This window comes from Myotis lucifugus, unplaced genomic scaffold, assembly GCF_000147115.1.
Source record: "Myotis lucifugus unplaced genomic scaffold, Myoluc2.0 scaffold_182, whole genome shotgun sequence".
In the NCBI taxonomy this organism is placed as follows: domain Eukaryota; kingdom Metazoa; phylum Chordata; class Mammalia; order Chiroptera; family Vespertilionidae; genus Myotis; species Myotis lucifugus.
In genome coordinates, this window is record NW_005871230.1 from 569,058 (window position 1) to 586,395 (window position 17,338).

The 17,338-nt window shown below is 44.0% G+C and overlaps 1 protein-coding gene across 11 annotated transcripts in view; it reads right to left on the bottom strand.

Moving 5' to 3' along the window:
* Positions 1 to 4,558: 4,558 nt before the first annotated feature.
* SGMS2 (sphingomyelin synthase 2) overlaps positions 4,559 to 17,338 on the bottom strand; it is an 88,703-nt gene continuing 75,923 nt past the window's right edge. For all 11 annotated transcript variants that reach the window (XM_014462484.2, XM_023760448.1, XM_006096586.3 and 8 more), the window contains 3 exons: positions 12,108 to 12,261; positions 10,752 to 10,918; positions 4,559 to 9,245 (listed from right to left, as the gene is read on the bottom strand). In XM_014462484.2, the coding sequence (XP_014317970.1) occupies positions 9,042 to 9,245; positions 10,752 to 10,918; positions 12,108 to 12,261 (525 nt within the window). In that variant the 3' untranslated portion in view covers positions 4,559 to 9,041. The remainder of the gene's footprint in view (positions 9,246 to 10,751; positions 10,919 to 12,107; positions 12,262 to 17,338) is intronic.

Genomic DNA, 17,338 nt, shown 5'->3' on the forward strand with positions numbered 1-17,338 from the left:
GGGGCATGTACCTTGGTTGCGGGCACATCCCCAGTGGGGGGAGTGCAGGAGGCAGCTGATCGATGTATCTCTCATCGATGTTTCTAACTCTCTGTCCCTCTCCCTTCCTCTCTGTGAAAAATCAATAAAAAATATATATTTTTTAAATGTGGGGAAGGTATGCAAGGGAGGTATGTGGGGCCTTTGGAAACATAAGCTTAAACACTTAACATTGTTATCAAATGATATTCAGAAACTTGTACAACAGGACAAATATTTGTATCTTGTATTTACAAAAAATGCTTCATCTAAAAACCTTTCAATTCTTAATAATTTAAAAATTCTTAAATTGCTTAAAAGGCAGATTAGACTTTATTAAGTATTAATGAGTCAGGAAGGATCCACTTCTTTCCTTTACATTGTCTCTGATCGTCATCATGACGTTAGGAGTTGGTTTCTTCACTCTCACTTTACAGAGGGGACATAGTGACTCAGGTAAGTAAAGTAGCCTGCCCAGGGCTGGATGGCTGGGAAGCAACTGCTTAGAAATTAATCCTAGGGGCTCAGTCCACAGTCTTTGAATTTTCCACTTCAGACTTTTCAATCCACATTTTTTAGCAAAACAGATATTATGTGGTAGCTACTGGAACATTTTCAAGTTATAAACACATGATGGTTTGATAAATGCTTCAATTATCTTAAAGCAAACTATTTGGTGGCCTAGTGGACAATTTCCATTGAATCTTCATAAATTCTGTTAATAACCCAAATACACAAGGCATTTTAAAATATTCATTCAGTAAATATTTGCTGAATAACCTTTATGTGATAACTTTATTAGACACTGAAATGAACACTAAGACAATCCTCTTTAAAGGGATTTTAATTCGGTAGGAAAACAGGATATATTTTTTAAATCTTAAAGTAGTGATTGTATCTCACCTTTTGGCAATTTTATGTGTCTTTTAGGGAGAAATTCAGAGAAGGTAAAGCTTTCAGGAGATAAGACTTCAGCTGAACTCTCATGACAGGCAAGATTTGGATGTTAATCATTTCAGGGCTAGAACCATGCTACTAAAGTTTTTGTTAACTGACCTTGGCCAACACTTATTGAATGTGTGTCTTGTAACACCTTTTGTTTAGTCCTCCTACCAGCTCCATGCGCCACAGACTATTATTATTTCTGTCTTCCAGATAAAGAAGCCGAGGCACAGAGAGGTTAGGCAACTTTTTAAGGTCTGCTTTAAAAAGTAGGACTGGAAGAACTGAGATTCAAACCCAGAGAGCACAGGGCCACCGTGTTCTCTCTTGGGGAGACAGGTGACATTCTGAAAGCACGTCACAGGGCAGGACTGATGACTGCAGAACAGAGGACAGGGATAGAGCAGCCTGACCCGGGCAGAGGGTACTATTGGTTGACAGCAGTGGGAAAGTGCCTTGCCTAGGCAGGGCCTTGATTAGGAGGAACCATGAAACCCGCAGAGCTTGAGACTGTACTATAAGCAGTGCACTTTGCTTTAAAAAGATGTGCTTTTTAAAATTAAAAAGCCCAGGTGTTTGTGTGTCCCCAAAATCCATGTGAAACCCTAACCCCTAATAGGATGGTATTAGAAGATGTGACCTTTGTGAATGGAGCTTAGGAGACTCACCGGGCAGGGCTGCTGTGCCTGTCAGGTAAGGGGAAACCTATTAGCCTCGTGTATGGCAGCTTCTTTTCCTTTTACCCAAATAAATACATAGTTTAAGGAACTTAGAAAGAAAAGGAGATTAGTGCTTGGATCTAGCAACTGAAGTGAAGTGTGCCCTGAAACTTGGCCAGAAGCAAGCACACATATGGGCTTGGCCAGATTTTTAGCGCAGAAAATTCTCCAGTTCATGCCAGGATCAAACAATCCTAGGGCTGCACTTTGGTCCTTTGGGGAGCTCGGAATCGATCAGGACAATACTGACTCCAATTCCATGCCATCCCTCAGAGCTGTGCTGTCCTTGGAAAGCAGGCCATCTATCTCTCCTTTTTGACATCCCCTTGGGAATAAGTCCTGAGAGTCATCTTCTCTAATAAAGAGGGAATATGCAAATTGACTATCACGCCATAACGGTCAAGATGGCTGCGCCCACAGCGGAGGCCGAGTTCCCGTAATGAGCCTTAACGAGCAATCAGCAGGGACCTGAGGCTGCGCTCCCCGCCTGGTGGAGCTTGACAGGGGACCTCAGGCCATGCTCCCCACCCCGGCATCAGGCTGGGGGACCTTAGGCCACGCACCTCGCCCTGGGCTGGGGGACCTGAGGCTGCGCTTCCCGCCTGGTGGGGCTTGACGGGGGACCTCAGGCCACGCCCCCTGGCTGGGCCAGGGGACCTCAAGGTGTACTTCCCAGCTCGGGCCAGGCGACCTGAGGCTGCGCCCCCCCCCCCCACACCCAGCGGGGCTTGACGGGGGTGGGGCCGGCTGGGTCTAGATCTAGCCCAATGGGGGTGCGGCCAGCCAGGTCTGGGTCTGGGGTGATTTCAAGACACACGTGGGTGGGTGGGGGACTTGACTCTGGTTCCTGTGGCACACCCCAGACTCTGACAGGAGGAAGATTTTCATATACATTTTACTAATTTTCTTTCATCTCTGACACTTCTATTATAGAGAAAGGGCAAATAGCAACATGAAAATATTTCTTCCAATTAATTCCCTTTTAATGTGCACAGATTTCATGCACTGGGTCACTAGTTTAGAGATAAAGCCTAGCACTTTTATGCTCCCCATTTAACCTGTGCCAGGCTAAGTGCACAACAGTGTCTATGCTATGAGTGATACTTGCAATTCAAACAAACTTGTGAGTCCAACACTGGGGATCCTTTTGCCTTCAATGCTGTTTTGCACCAGAAACATTGAATTTCCTCCCCTCTGAAATGTAAACTCTATGTAAATGTAAGCTGCAACTGTAAGAAAAATCAGTAGCATTTGACAAAGAACTTGTTCCAAGGACCAGTCTCCCTCTTAAACAAACTAACTGGTTGAAAAGGGAATCAAGTCCCCTAACAAATAAACAACAGCAGCACCTTTAACAAACTGGGGTGGCACCCCCAGTAATTATGTCAGGGAGGCTGCCAAACAGATAAAACAGAACTCAGGCTCCAAGCTGTGACACTAGGAACTCTTTCATCTCACGGAATGGGGTCACCACTTCTTTGCCTGCCTTGCAGGGTTTTGTGAAGATTAAAGAATGCAGGTGGAGCACAAAAACTATAAAATGCCCTGCCTCATCATACGGGCCACGTACAGAGTAATGTGCATCATGTAGACACAGTGCATAAGCTGTGCTGTTCTAACTTGTATCAGTGAATCATCTAGTGTCATGCTTCTGATATTCTCGTGTATTTTACTAGAAGAAAATGAAATGTTAGATGTCAAGGTTTGTGCAGCAGTACATCAGCTCCTGGTATAACGTACGCTGGGTAAGGACGCTCTTTGGGCTATAGCCAGCAAAATTGGCGTGCAAATGTCTCAAATGGGAGGAGGGACCAGCTTTTCATCTGAGGCCTGGGTGCAGGTGGCAAAAGACTCTCCTGATCTCTACTCTTATCGTTCCCAGATAATCCATAGTAACCTGGACTATATCCAACAACTTAGCCTTTGAACTCTATTTATCTTACCCTAGTCCAGCGGTTCTCAACCTGTGGGTCACGACCCCTTTGGCGGTCGAACAACCCTTTCACGGGGGTGACGTCACCTAAGACCTTCCTGCATATCAGATATTTACATTACGATTCATAACAATAGCAACATTACAGTTATGAAGTAGCAACGAAAATAATTTTATGGTTGGGTCACAACATGAGGAACTGTATTTAAAGGGCCAGAAGGTTGAGAACCACTGGTCTAGTCCCTTCATTCTACTGAACTTGTCTTTGGAAGCCGTGCCTTCATCTTTCATCAGAGGTTCCAAAGACAAGTCATCAGTCCAGTGTTGCAATGACTATGCTGTCAGGGTTTAGTCGAGGACTTTATTCCGGTGCCCCCTCCGTGAAGGGATGAAGATGACATTTCTTTCTGACAGGAAGGACTCTGCTCTCTTCGATGAAGCATGATTTTGTCTCTTTGTGAACGATGAGAATCAGAATCATGGAGCAGGGAACTGGCTTTTCTTCACGAATGACCTTATGTTGTTATTGTTGTTATGAATTATTATTCTTTAATCCTCACCTGATATGTTTATTGATTTTTAAAGAAAGGAGGGGGAGAGAGAGAGAGAGAGAGAGAGAGAGAGAGAGAGAGAGAGAGAAAGCATTGACCAGCTGCCTCCCATACACACCCTGACCAGAGATCAAACCCCACAGCCTTTTGGTGCACGGACCAACACTCCAACTAACTGAGCTCCCCGGCCAGGGCTGAGTTATTTTTTTCATCTTAAATCCAAGGGCAGGAAAAATAACACTCAGTTTAAGTTATCAGCTCATTTTAAAAATAGTACTTGAAAAAAATAACCCACTAGTGGTTTTAATAAGCATATAAGACTAAATACATTTTTTAAATCTTTAAAGAAAACAATATTTTTTAATTGAAAGAAATAGTAGTACTGATTTTCAAAATACTGTTGCTGTCACGGTGGTTTATTGGGTAAATAGGAAGTAGAAGCTCTTGCTTTTTTGTGTTTTTTTTTTAAAGCAAAGCCAAAGAGATTAGAAACCAAGTACACATATGTCTTTAGAATAAAAACATAAATTAGTTTTAACTAACAATTAGGCACTTAAAATGTAAATGTAAAATGGCATTTTGAAGTACAAACTATAGTTACACTTCTAAATGCCTCCTGAAATGTTTTTACAAATATAAAAGCACAAGCATGAAAAACATACTTCTAAACAAAGATAATTTCCTCTTTAAAAAAAAGGACCTGAATTCAAACCCCATATGATAGACTAATGATTAAGGTACTGGTGGGTAGGAGAAAAGAGCTTCTGAAAATCACATATTTGATTAAAACATAAGCATTTAATAAAACTATTACAATAACATACAGTATATATCATAATGAAAAATATATGTCAGGAAAATAATGCATTCTAGGCTTAAAATTTTACTTTACAACAAGGCACTTAACACATTGAAACAGTACAGTAAATTTCTGAAAGAATACAATAGGCTACACCTCTCAAACCTCATAATAATATTTCTTTTGTGAATATACCATAACATAACCATACATTTTGCAGCATTAATCATTGCATAGGAGTTAAATTAAATAATGAATCCCAACTTGGCAACTAGATTAGCTTATATTTATAGCTTCCTCTTATTCTTTTAAAGGACAATTTTAAATAATTTCAGAATAAAGAACTAGTCTCATTCATAATTCATTTAGAACACAGCATAGTTAAATTAATGAATAACAAAACAAATCCCAACTTATAAGGTGTAAATCTATATAAAAACTTATCTTTGGGCACCTTAGACACAATTTTCAGTGTTTAGGTATTGAAGTCAAGAGCACTTCTTAATAGACAAAATATTTTCAGCAAGTAAGTCAAATGAGTTAAATTATTGCAACACAATGACATTAAACAAAAATGCTAGGAATCTTTATACATACAAACAGAAAAACCTTCAACACATAGCATATTACTTTTAATATGCTTGATTTAAACATGCAAACACATTTATTATGAAATTCCTTCTTACACTTCCTGACACTACAGAAGTGTGCTAAGACCAGCTTAAATTTTTAATCAGTTTTACAGTGCAAAACAAAAATAAACAATAAAAAAATAATTCAAAAATGTTCAAAATATTCAAGGAACAAGATGTGATAAAAAAAGAAACTGCATGAGTTCTATCTAACATGTAAAATAAAAAAGGCAGCCAACTTGGTGTTTCAAAGTAAACAAAGTGTCGGTAGTCATAAAGGGAGACATTAATGATTGTGATGGTGAGAGGTAAAAATGGTCTGCAAATTTTCTTTGATCAAATGGATAAAAGATTAGAATTGCAACTCCCTGTGATCTAAGTACATTTTCCCTTTGGGAAAGGTTTAAAATACCTTTAACATAATTCCATTTGCATTATGCTTTCAAGATTATTCGCAAAAAATAAATAAAAAACATATGCCTTTTAAAAACTTGAAAATACACTTTAAAAAATGGCAGGTTTGTGTTCAAAGTCATATAACATATTTCCACAAGGTGCGCTGGTATACAGCCAAGAACCTAATGCAAAGTCATCCATAAAGCAGACTAGAGACTCGCCCTCACTCCAGCCAGCCTTCCTTCCACAGCAAAACTTGTTTTCCAAGATGCCAGTAAATTAAATTAAAAATTCCAAATTACTTCCATTGGACTTGAGGAAGAATGCTTTATTTTCAGAGCTAGTGGAGGAGCTCCAAAATTATAATGAGAGGAATTCATTCCCATTTCAAAGAATTTAGAAAAAAAGTGTTCTAACTTAGAGGAATTACATGTTCTAGATACTGCACAGAGGACTAAATTATAGGAAAAGCTTCCAAGAGGAGCACAAGTTCACAAAAACCATAATCGATGTTATATATTGATTAAGCAGGAAAAGGAGCTCCAAAAGTTTACTGTTTGAGAGGCAAGATCGAAATTTTTTAAAACAGATATGTGACGTATTAGTTTCAGGTTTACAACATAATGATTTGCTATTTCTATAGACTGTGAAGTGATCACCACCCTACGTCTAGTAATTGTTCATGTTTCATACTCTAAAGTGGCAGGTTGGGTTAGACCTCAAGTTTGCTTTTCTAAATGTAAATGAGAGTCACTATTCTCACCTTCCCACCTTGAAACTTGATATTTCCCCCTCACCCTTATTCTGGTACCACATGCTCCCACAGCGCCAATGACAGAGCTATGGCATACACTGTGAGGAGCACGGGAGCCGCCGTGTCCACAGGTGGAGTCAGAAGTCCTTTTAAAAGTTCTTGAAAAGGTGATGGCATTATTTAAAAACAAAACTAGTTACCCGACTAAAATGCAAGGTTTACTATTTCGAGGGCCTCCAGCAATCAACGCGCCAGGATTTTAAAAGCTTAAATACGTTCCCTAATTTAATTTGATGAAGAGTGGGCTATCTACAATGTAGGAATAAGGCTCTCAGATATACCAGGTTGTCTTATTTAAGTCAGAGGCTCAATGTACCAGTGTTAGGAGAGCAAAGCCCAGGCTTCCACGTCGTATGTTTTTCCTCACAATCGGACAACAGGAATTTAACATCAGTGTCTTCACACAGAACACCTTGCTTTTTCACACGTGCCCATATTTCGTAGGCGAAAGTTATGTGGAATTCTAGCTAAACATCTGGTAAGGTATGGATATGTTTCTTATTGGTTTAATGATAAATACCAGAAAAACTTCCTGCATTTCAAAACCTGCCAAGAAGGTTTAGGGTTTTGTTTCTTGTTTCAAATACCAGATTAGAAAATCTTTCTTCCTGGTGTTGAACTCAACTACGTTTCCTTTAGTGATTCTTCTATTACACAGAGCAGGAGCTACACTGGAAGCACAGAGAATTTTAGCACCAAAGGATAAAGACCCTTCCTGAACACATTTCAGTGTGTACTGTGCTTCGCTCAAGTAATTTAAAGGTCAGTTTTGTATATCAACTCAGGGCTGACTGGTTCATGGCAAATTTAGGGGTGGTTTTGGGTTTTTGTTTTCATTCTAAGGGGTGGGAAATTGTTGCCTTCAATATAAATGTAACTGCCTTCCCACAGAGTTGGCCTCTCTGTTCTCTGTGCTGATGACTGTGTAACTTTAGATCTTTTTCTAAGGTCCTAGAAGTTGTAAGAAATTAAGAACTGTCCACAGCCCCAACAGCATGAAACAATGCACTAACTCTGACAGCATTAAATCTGATCAAATCCATCTTTTTTTTTTGCATCACCTGAAAGAACTTTAGAAACGACCTGCCCCCTTTAGCGACTAGCTGTGCTGTCCAACACCTGGATTCCAACAGCAGGTTAGCGTGCAGCACCGTGGTGTCCTTTCAGGGTCAGAGTAGAACGACTTCATTGTGGTCTGTCTCCTTAGTCCTTCCTTCCTATAAACACTCCGTTTACAAGAAGCTGGGCCTCTTGCAAAAAGGCAAGGATGCATTCATTAAACTTTTGGACCCCGTCTTCCTTTTCCCATAAAGCAGAATGTAACTAGAAAGAAGTGGGTTTAGTGAGATGTGACCAATTGCATTTCTGAGTTCCAGTGAGCAGCTCTGAAACAGACCTCACCCAGGGGGGACCTGGGCGAGAAATGCAGGCTTGTTCCCCACGTGGCACGAGCCACAGTTCACACACGTGTTTTTCAGCCTGTGCCCAGCAAGTGTGCAAACAAGGACCACTGTGAGCGGAAACAGCCCTGCTCCCTGTGCATCTGTCATAGAGATCTTAAAATTAAATATTTACGCCCAAGTAAAATCTGTGGGGCGTGTCAACTATTTCCGTATTTACTTAGATCACGTTTCTTTCACGTTTTAAATAAAATTATCAGTTAAAAAAATAAAGTAAAAGTGACACATAGTACATTGGGTGGTAGCAGCAGTACGTATTCGCAGACCTGACCCTGACCTTCCCCAGGACGGGGAGAATAAGTTCACCCGAAGTTTCCTCACAAGCCCTGTGTCTCCCCCTCACTAAGCGGCCCAGTGCTCAAATCCACCCTCAACATTAGGTTGTATCTGTCCAGATAGTTTATTGAAAACATTGGCAAATCCTTCTGACCCTGGAGGAAAAGAAATCCTGAAAAAATGCTTTAGTGGAGAAAGACTGAGGGCAGGCGGACGTGTTCTTTGGCACCTCTTTCCAAGCTCGTCAGGGAATCCCGGTGGAGGGCTTGTCACCATGAAGGAAGAGCCTCAGGAGAATACGACTTTCCCAGGAGGCGTAAAAAAACAAACAACAGTCAAAGCGTAACACTTTGTTCATCTTTCTAATCGTTTACACAAAATTTGGTCCACTTCTTCATTTACCAGTCAGTTCTCCTAAAATAAAAAAAAACACAAAAAACTATCCCTTTGGTTACAGCGATACCTCTTTGGGTATAAGAGCTGAAGCCTTTGTTTTGCTCCTCAGGTAGATTTCTCATTGTCTTCCCCGATCTTCTGAACCCGCGAGTACTTCTTGCACGAAGACTTAAAGCAGCCCGGAGGCCAGGAGAGCGGCCAGGAGAAGCAGCAAGGAATCGAGCCTTGGACGTTTTTCTCAAAAAAATAAAAGATGGGGAACCACCACGCACGAGATAAGAAATTAGTCTGTGAAGAGACCTTCAGGTTCTGTAAAAGGCAAGGGGAGAGTGAAATGAGGCATATTTTTCATGCATCCTGACTTTCCCCATTAGTTAAACCGTCACTCGCTGTAACGGCAGAGCAGCAGCAGCCTCCGGGTCCCAAGGCATACTGTCCGCGCCTCTTCCCGACCGGATGTGACCTGGCCCCACCCCTCCCAGCCCCTCCGTCTTCCCTCTCGTGGCTCATGCCGATTGCCTGCCTGCAACTCCAGTGACAATGGAGACTGAGGAATGCAGGTGGCAGTTACCCGGGTGGAACAATTTTCAGGAACTGAGTGGTCAGATCTATATATATAAAAGCCTAAGCGACCAGGGAAGAGAGAGGAGAGCTCACACGGTTGAGCACTTTTAAGAGGAAAGATAAAAGCTTAGTTCTGTGGAGTCAGCTGATAACTAAACAGAAGATGGCAACAGGAGACTATAAAACAGGAAACAGAGCTACAAGGTCCATAGAGAGGGCCCTCATTAGTGGGCACCACTCCATGAGAACGGGACTTAGAGCCTTTGGGAAGGACAACGTTTCAATCTCTCCCAAACCCTCCACACTCTGCATGCAACAGGCAAAATGGCAAGACGACCCCAGGGTAGGTCGTGGCACACGGACTAACTGTTGGACATGCACCAAGGCTAGGAAAGCACAGGGAGGGGAGGGACAATTCCATCGCGGGACTAGCGGCAGAGAATGAAGTCCGGGAAGGCTTCCCAGAAGAGGTGGCATTGGAGCTAGCTCTCTCAGAACATGTGGGAGAAGAAAAAGTGCATCTGGAAACAGGACGCAGAAGAAATCAGAATAAGGAAGAAGCCAGAGAGCACCACATCACCAAAAGATGTACTAAATCCGGTTAGTCATAAGGCACTTAATTTGCCTGACTTCCAAAAATAGTTGCCAAGTTGTTCTCAAACTTGAGTTCTCTGAAGGCAGGGGTATTACCTAGCTGCACCTCTGTGCTGCTAGAGAGAAGGTGCCTGCATTTTAATTTAGCATATGTACTTCTTTAATTCTCATATAAATTACAGTAGTTGAATTAGTATAACACTGTGCTCTGTAATCATACATTTTTATCCTTAAACTAGAAGCCTGGTGCACGAATTCGTGCACAGGTGGGGTCCCTCAGCCTGGCCGGCGATTGAGCCGATCGGGGCCGCAGAAGGTTGTCTGGCTGGGGGGATGGGCCACGGAGATTGGCCAGCTGGGGAGGTTGGCTGTGGGAGCACACTGACCACCAGGGGGCAGCTCCTTCATAGCGACCGGTCCATCGGTCGTACGGTCTTTCAGTTGCTTAGGCTTTTATATATATAGATGTTATTTATACCTGTGATGTTCTTTATTTTAAAACGCAATAATGGATATAAGGGTAAGAACTGAACTGAGCTAACCACACACTTGGGCAGCAACAGCAGTCATTCCCACCAAGCCACCAAAACCCCACTGTACGAAAAGGGCTCCCTTGCCTATAAAGAAGTTATCCAAGGGTCATTTCACCGCTCTCACCTTTTCGTTGGCCATTGAATGGTACCACCAGAACAGCCGTGTGGTGATGTAGTAGGCAACGATGACGTCCACCGTGTAGTGCTCATGAGCTACGAGAATGCAGATGATCCCGGCAGCGCTCAGCAGCCAGCAGACTAAGTGATACCACCAGAAGTGACGAGGCGAGTCTGCAGGGGAGAAAGCGGGAGTAATGAGGTTCCCGGAGAGGCGCTTAATGACCAGTCTATCCTACTGGCCTTAATCAGAATAGTCTGAGGTCAACACGTCTCCGGAAGGAGAAAACTAAGAACCCAAAACGCGGGGCTGTGAACAGCCCAGGGCTCGCTCAGGTAGGAAGGAAGGGGGGAGGGGGCGCCACAGGTAGCAGGTCTAAAAGTTGATGACACAATTATTAATAACCCCACTGTCTGTGGGAGCCTAGCCCGGTTGTCAGTGAATAGAGACAATGGACTCTGTGTGGTAGCAAGGCTAAAAAAAGGTTTTCTCGACCAGCAAGACACAGAGTACCAGGAGCCAGGCTGATTTTATAGGAACCCAGGCCCAATGATAGTGTCTGCACAGCTGGGTGAAGCCCTCTGTCGTTAACCTCAAAGTGGTCCTGGTCCCACGTTTTCTGCTCACATGACTGAATTCAAATCCACTCATGACAATGGGACAAATGAGGAGAGAGTCCAAATTGGTCAAAAGGCGGGAAAGCAAAAAATATATAAATGATGCATCTAATTCCAGAAGCAGGATGTCCAAAGAGACCACTGGAACCACTGCTCACTCAGGACAATAGCACATGTATAATTTAGAAAGTGGCTGTTTTTCCCAATTGCACGGGAAACGGGCATAAACAGGGAGTGCCTTGTTTATGTGGCGAGCTGACTTTAAAGTTGAGTTGTATTAAGATAACAGATTTGCCATTTTACTTCCCATCAAAGGTTGGAACAAGGAGAATGTAATTCTTTCCTTGCTGTATGTAAACTTACACAATTAAAAAAAACCTCAAGCCAGCCCTGGCCGGGTAGCTCAGCTGATTAGAGCGTTATCCCACCAAGGTTGTGGGTTTGATCCCCAGGCAGGGCACACACAAGAAGCAACCAATGAATGCATCAATAAGTGGAAGTGGAACAACAGACCCCTCTCTCTCTCTCTCTCTCTCTCTTTCTCTTTCTCTCTCTCTCTCTCTCTCTCTCTCTCTCCCTCTCTCTCTCTCTCTCTCTCTCTCTCTCTCTCTCTCACACACACACACACACACACACACACACACACACACCTATCAATTCCAATAGAATAAGGGCTCCCATCGGTTTCGGGGCCTAGCGAGCCCTCCCACTACAACAACCCATCAAGTGGGAATGAGTTACTTACATTCTTTGATGAACAGATAAGTTAGTGTCAGCACAACCGTGTGACCGCTGAAGAGGAAGTCTCCGCACAAGATGTGCGATCCTGTTATGGACAGTCCGCCACCGGAAATCAACCGCAGGATCCGCTGCACTTTTGCCTGAGAGTCTCCGTTGAGCTGAATGACACAAGAAGATCAGGAGGAAAATTTACAAGCTGATAAAATCGTGTTTCAGCCTAATTTATGTGACACTTAGAAAGGTCACCAGGTTGTGACTTTTCTTTTTAACTTAAAAAATCAAAAAGAATCCCAGGGGGGAAGTTCCCCAAACTGTGTTTTATTCATTATATTGGCCAGTTTTCATGACAGGTTTTGAATTATTCAATATGTTACTAATAATACATTTTGGCGACGTCGTATCCTTGAGCAAAGCTTTTAAAAATATTAATAACAATGACCTCACCACAGCTATGTGCTAAAAAAGATCAAAGCTACCTTCTTCCCTCTTTGCCGGGAGATGTCATGGTTTCGATGGTTAATATTTGATTTAGCTGAATAGCACCTTACTAATATTGAACAGTCTGTTCATACCTTGCGTTAAGTGGGCAGCCCGAGTATGTGTATGGCTGTATTAATATTTGATCAGACACAGTTAAAAAGGGAAGCTGCAACACTTTAAATAAGTTTGGAAATAATGGATTAGCAACATATTGACAGCTTTAAAAATGAGTAGCCCTGATCAGGCAAAATATCCCTGAAGATATAACCTGTGTGCGATGGGCAGGAAAGGGCCCCCTTGGACAAAGACGCAGAAGCCATCATGATAGTATGGGAAACAGTGATGGGCCGGGCAGGAGTTTGAGGCAACCGTCCAGCTTATAGCCATTAAAATGTACGCCTACAAGGAGGAGTGGGCCGAGCTGCTCAGTACGGTGGGTGCAGAAAAGTGGAACACTGACATTCGGGGAGGCCAGAGGGGGGATTTAAGATCAATCTAGGATAAAATGACTATGTTTACAAAAATAAAGGTGATACTCAGAAATAAGACTAAGCAACAGCACATCAGAAGAGAATTACAGACAGAGCATTAATGACTATTTTGGGGACCTGGGGAATAGCTGAATGACAGGCGGCCCTTTGTACTCAACGCCGACGCTCTGGGCAGCTGTCCCCACAGCACGGCCAGCTCAGCCACGCTGGCGGTTCGGCTGTGTAGTGGTAAAGACAGGGGAGTCTAGTCCAGGTGGATGTGTGGTGGTGCAGGAGGGGAGACGTGTACAGATGGATGGGAAGAGAGTCCAGGAGCAGGGAAATTAAGGTAGCCTCTAGCACGTGGAAACCCCTCCAATCCAGTACAGCAGGAATTGGGGCAGGAGTGGCGGCCTACAACACCCACAACGGGTGCCTAAACCTTTCCCAATGGATAGCAACCTTATGGGTCTGGGGAGCTTTCTGGTTTTCGGTGAACTTGTGAAAAAGCCCATACCGCAACTCGTTAACAGTTAAGAAAAAGACGTCACCCAGGGTCACAGGGCAGGGTTTTGCAGAAATTTAACCTTCTTCAAAAGTTTGCTTAGGGCAAGTGCAGATGAATAAAAAAACCAAGAGAACTTGTGTACTTTCATCAAGAGTTGACAATTCTTAAAGCAAACATGCCAGAGGTGGTCCTGCCTGGAAGAGACAGGCTGGAGAAGGCGGCAAAGCGCCCAAACCGAGGAAGGCCAGGACAGCTGACAGTTCAGGGGTCAGTTCAGGTGCCGCGCCGAGGCGTGCCGCCAACCACATGCAACTCTGTGCTGAGCTGACGTGGAGGACGCGATCCAGCCACGTGCCTCATCGGATGAACCACAGCCCTTGAGGAATTTGTCGGATGGCTGGTACAAACAACTGTCAACGCTGAGATCAAATAAGGTACCTACGCTCTGCTCCCAGTTTAAAAGGATGCATTATTCTTTATTTCAAAACCATAATAATTTTTTTTTAAAATTTACTCACTCATCCCAACTCATCACTCTAGTTTTCTAAGAGCAGCAATACTTGGAGCCATCACGGGCTAGACGGGCCCCCAGGCACACACAAACCAGGAGCAAAAGCAGGCAGACGCTCTCTCCTCCCTCCCTCTTTCAGCCACGCTGGCGAATGGAGCTCCAGAGCATCCCATTCAATATGCCTCCACAGAACGGAGGGGGCACTCTCTCCTCACTGTCTTCTCCCAGGCCTTCACCCCTCAGTGTTGTCACTGTTACCCCAGGTGTCAGATCACACCCAGAATAAACAGAACCGCAAAACAACAAGTTAAAACAAGAGTGTAGAAAGAATACTGGGAAGTGGGGGGACAGATCTGGGAAATACTGGGTTGTTTTCTAGTTCTGTTCCAGTTCACTGGAACCCCCATCACACACCACATAAGCACCCAGTTCCTATTACTTTCCTCATTTTTCAGACACTATTCTATGCCATTACTGCAGGGGTGGGGAACCTTTTCCTGCCAAGGACCATTTGGAGATTTATAACATCCTTCGCGGGCCATACAACATTATCAACGTAAGCATTAGCCTGCTATATTGGGTCCAACATTTAATGAACTCCCCCTAACACCTTGGCAGGGCCAGACCAAATGATCGCGGCTGCTGGCCAGACGCTCTCCACCCCTGCGTCACTGAATACGGAATTAAAGATGTAGAAAGCTGCGCGGAGAAGCATCAATCATAACAGCCAAAGCAGACGGGGCTCAATGATCTTAAGGGCTCCTCAAACTGTGACCACCACACCCCATTTCCCACAAAAATAAATAAGGTTCAAGAGAGCCCAGCCTGACATCTGCCAATCCGGAAACCTTCCCGTCCACACGTCCCTTCAGTGAAGAGGAGAAGTCCTGCGGCATCTGCAGCCAGGGTGGCCAGGAGCTTTCTCAGGGAAGGGGCTGTATCTGTGCCAGCCCAACATTCCTGTACGTGGCCAAATGGGCTTAGAGTGCTACATAATTTCATGCGCCATTTATTTAAACACACTTTTCAAACAAAGATTTTGTGAAGGCAAACAAAAGCTTGGGTTGGTGGCTTAAAGCAAATCATACACAGAGGACTTAAGGGAAACCAGAGGGTAGATATGGGGCCAGGCAGCTGGAAGACTGAGAGCGCCAGGGTTTCACCAGGGACCCGGGGGGGGCCCATCCGGCGAGGGGCAAGCCATGTTAGGCCTCAGTGACTAGACCTGACATCTCCCCATAGCAAGTGGTTTCAGTACACACAGCTCTGTCGTTGCCTGTCGTCACGAAGGGTGTTCCATAGTCAGCGACAAAGGAGGCAGGCAGGTTACCTGATAGCCCGGTAACCACAGTCTACGGAGCCCCGGGAGCCACGTTCAGAATGCAATTCTGACTCCTGTTCTAACACAACCAGCGATCACGTCTATCGAACAAAGTGACCGTGTTTGCCTCACTGAGTCACACGTCGGGCACCAAGAGCCTGCTCGTACTTCAGGAACGCGGGAGCTGGTTAGTGAGGACGCCACCAGAGCTCCCCCTGTATTTGTAGCTGGGTGAGCCAGGGCCATGTTTACTAATGTGGCTTCTGAAAACTGCAGCTCCTCCACCAAGGATACTTTCTGTCCGTAACCATAGCGTTTCACCCCTGCAAACCTCAGCCATTACTAGGATGCTTGCCTTCTTTCCTGTGGCCATGTCTTCATTTAACCCGTTGCAATAACCCCTTAGAAATGTTTATTATGTTTCTGAACGTCTCTTGTGCCTGAATTTAGCTTCGCTAAAAAATCAGCCAGTGTTTAAATTCAATATGTACACTGTTTTAATCACAGACACTTTCTGCTTTGATGGCTTTGGAAAATTACAGCTTCTCCAAACCACACCTATATTTGGGGAGGGAGACTGTTGACTGCTTCACAACAACTCTATTTTTCCTTCCACCTTGGACATCTGCTTAGTGTTCAGTGAAATACGATGTTAGACTTCATTCCCCTGTCCAGAGCACAGACAGGATTTGTAAGTCTCCTCTGTTACAAACCAGGGTGCACTGGGGTCCAGGATGATGAAAAGCTCTCTCGTGAAACGACTCTCCCTAGAGAAGCGGTAAATCCTGCTGAAGACAGTGTCAGTGTCTCACACTGTCTCACAAAAGGCCCCTCTGCCTTTTCAATTGCTGAAAACTGGGGTCATCCTTCACTTCTTTCTCTTAAAGCCGTATCCAACTTATTAACACAACCAGTCGTCCCCACCTTCAACATGTCCCAAAGCGAATGACTCCTCACTTCTTACTCACTTGCCACGACCATGGTTCAAGTTCATTCAATGGCTACAAGGCCCCATGGGATCTGAGGCTGCACCACCTTGACCTACACAGTTCCACCAGCCGCACTGGCCTCTTTGCGCGCGCGCTCTCTCTCTCTCTCTCTGACGCTCTGTGACTGAGCTATTTCCTTGGCCTGGGGCTCTCACCCCATCCATAGAGCTCCCTCCCTCATGTGATTGCTGCCCTGATGCTTTCTCATTAAAGAAGCTTTCTGACCCCCTCTGTAAACTAATACCTACCTTCACCGTCCCTTTCACTCTGACTCAGGTTTACCACGCACCTGATAGCCCCCTGGCTTATCACCATGTGACAAGTTATACAGTTCTTTTTAAAAATATGTTTTTATTGATTTTATAGAGAGAGTAAGGGAGAAGGATAGAGAGACAGAAACACTGATGAGAGAGAATCTGCTGCCTCCTGCATACCCGCACTGGGGATCAAGCCCAAAATCCAGGCATGTACCCTGACTGGAATCAAACTGAAATCCCTTGGTGCATAGGGTGACGCTCAATCACTGAGCCACACTGGCCGGGCACAAGTTATACATTTATCAGTTGTCATCCCTCAATAGAATGTAAGCTGTAGGGGAAGAACTGTTTTAGTCACTGCTGTTACACAGTGCCTGGGACATAACAGGAGCAGAGCACTTGCAGAATGAATGCATAAGTGAGTAAGTAAAGGTACAACAGCGGAGTCAAATTCCCAATAGCAACTTTCAGGTAGCAGAAAATGAATTTTTTATGTACAAAGATATACATTTTATGAACACATTTTAATTTTCTTACCCCTAAATCTAAAGAAAAACAGAAAATATCCCATATAATAAAAGCCTAATATGCTAAGTGCCTGGTCGTCCGTTCAACCAATCAAAGCGTAATATGCTAATGATATGCTAAGGCAGCTCAACCACTCGCTATGATGTGCACTGACCACCAGAGGGCAGACGC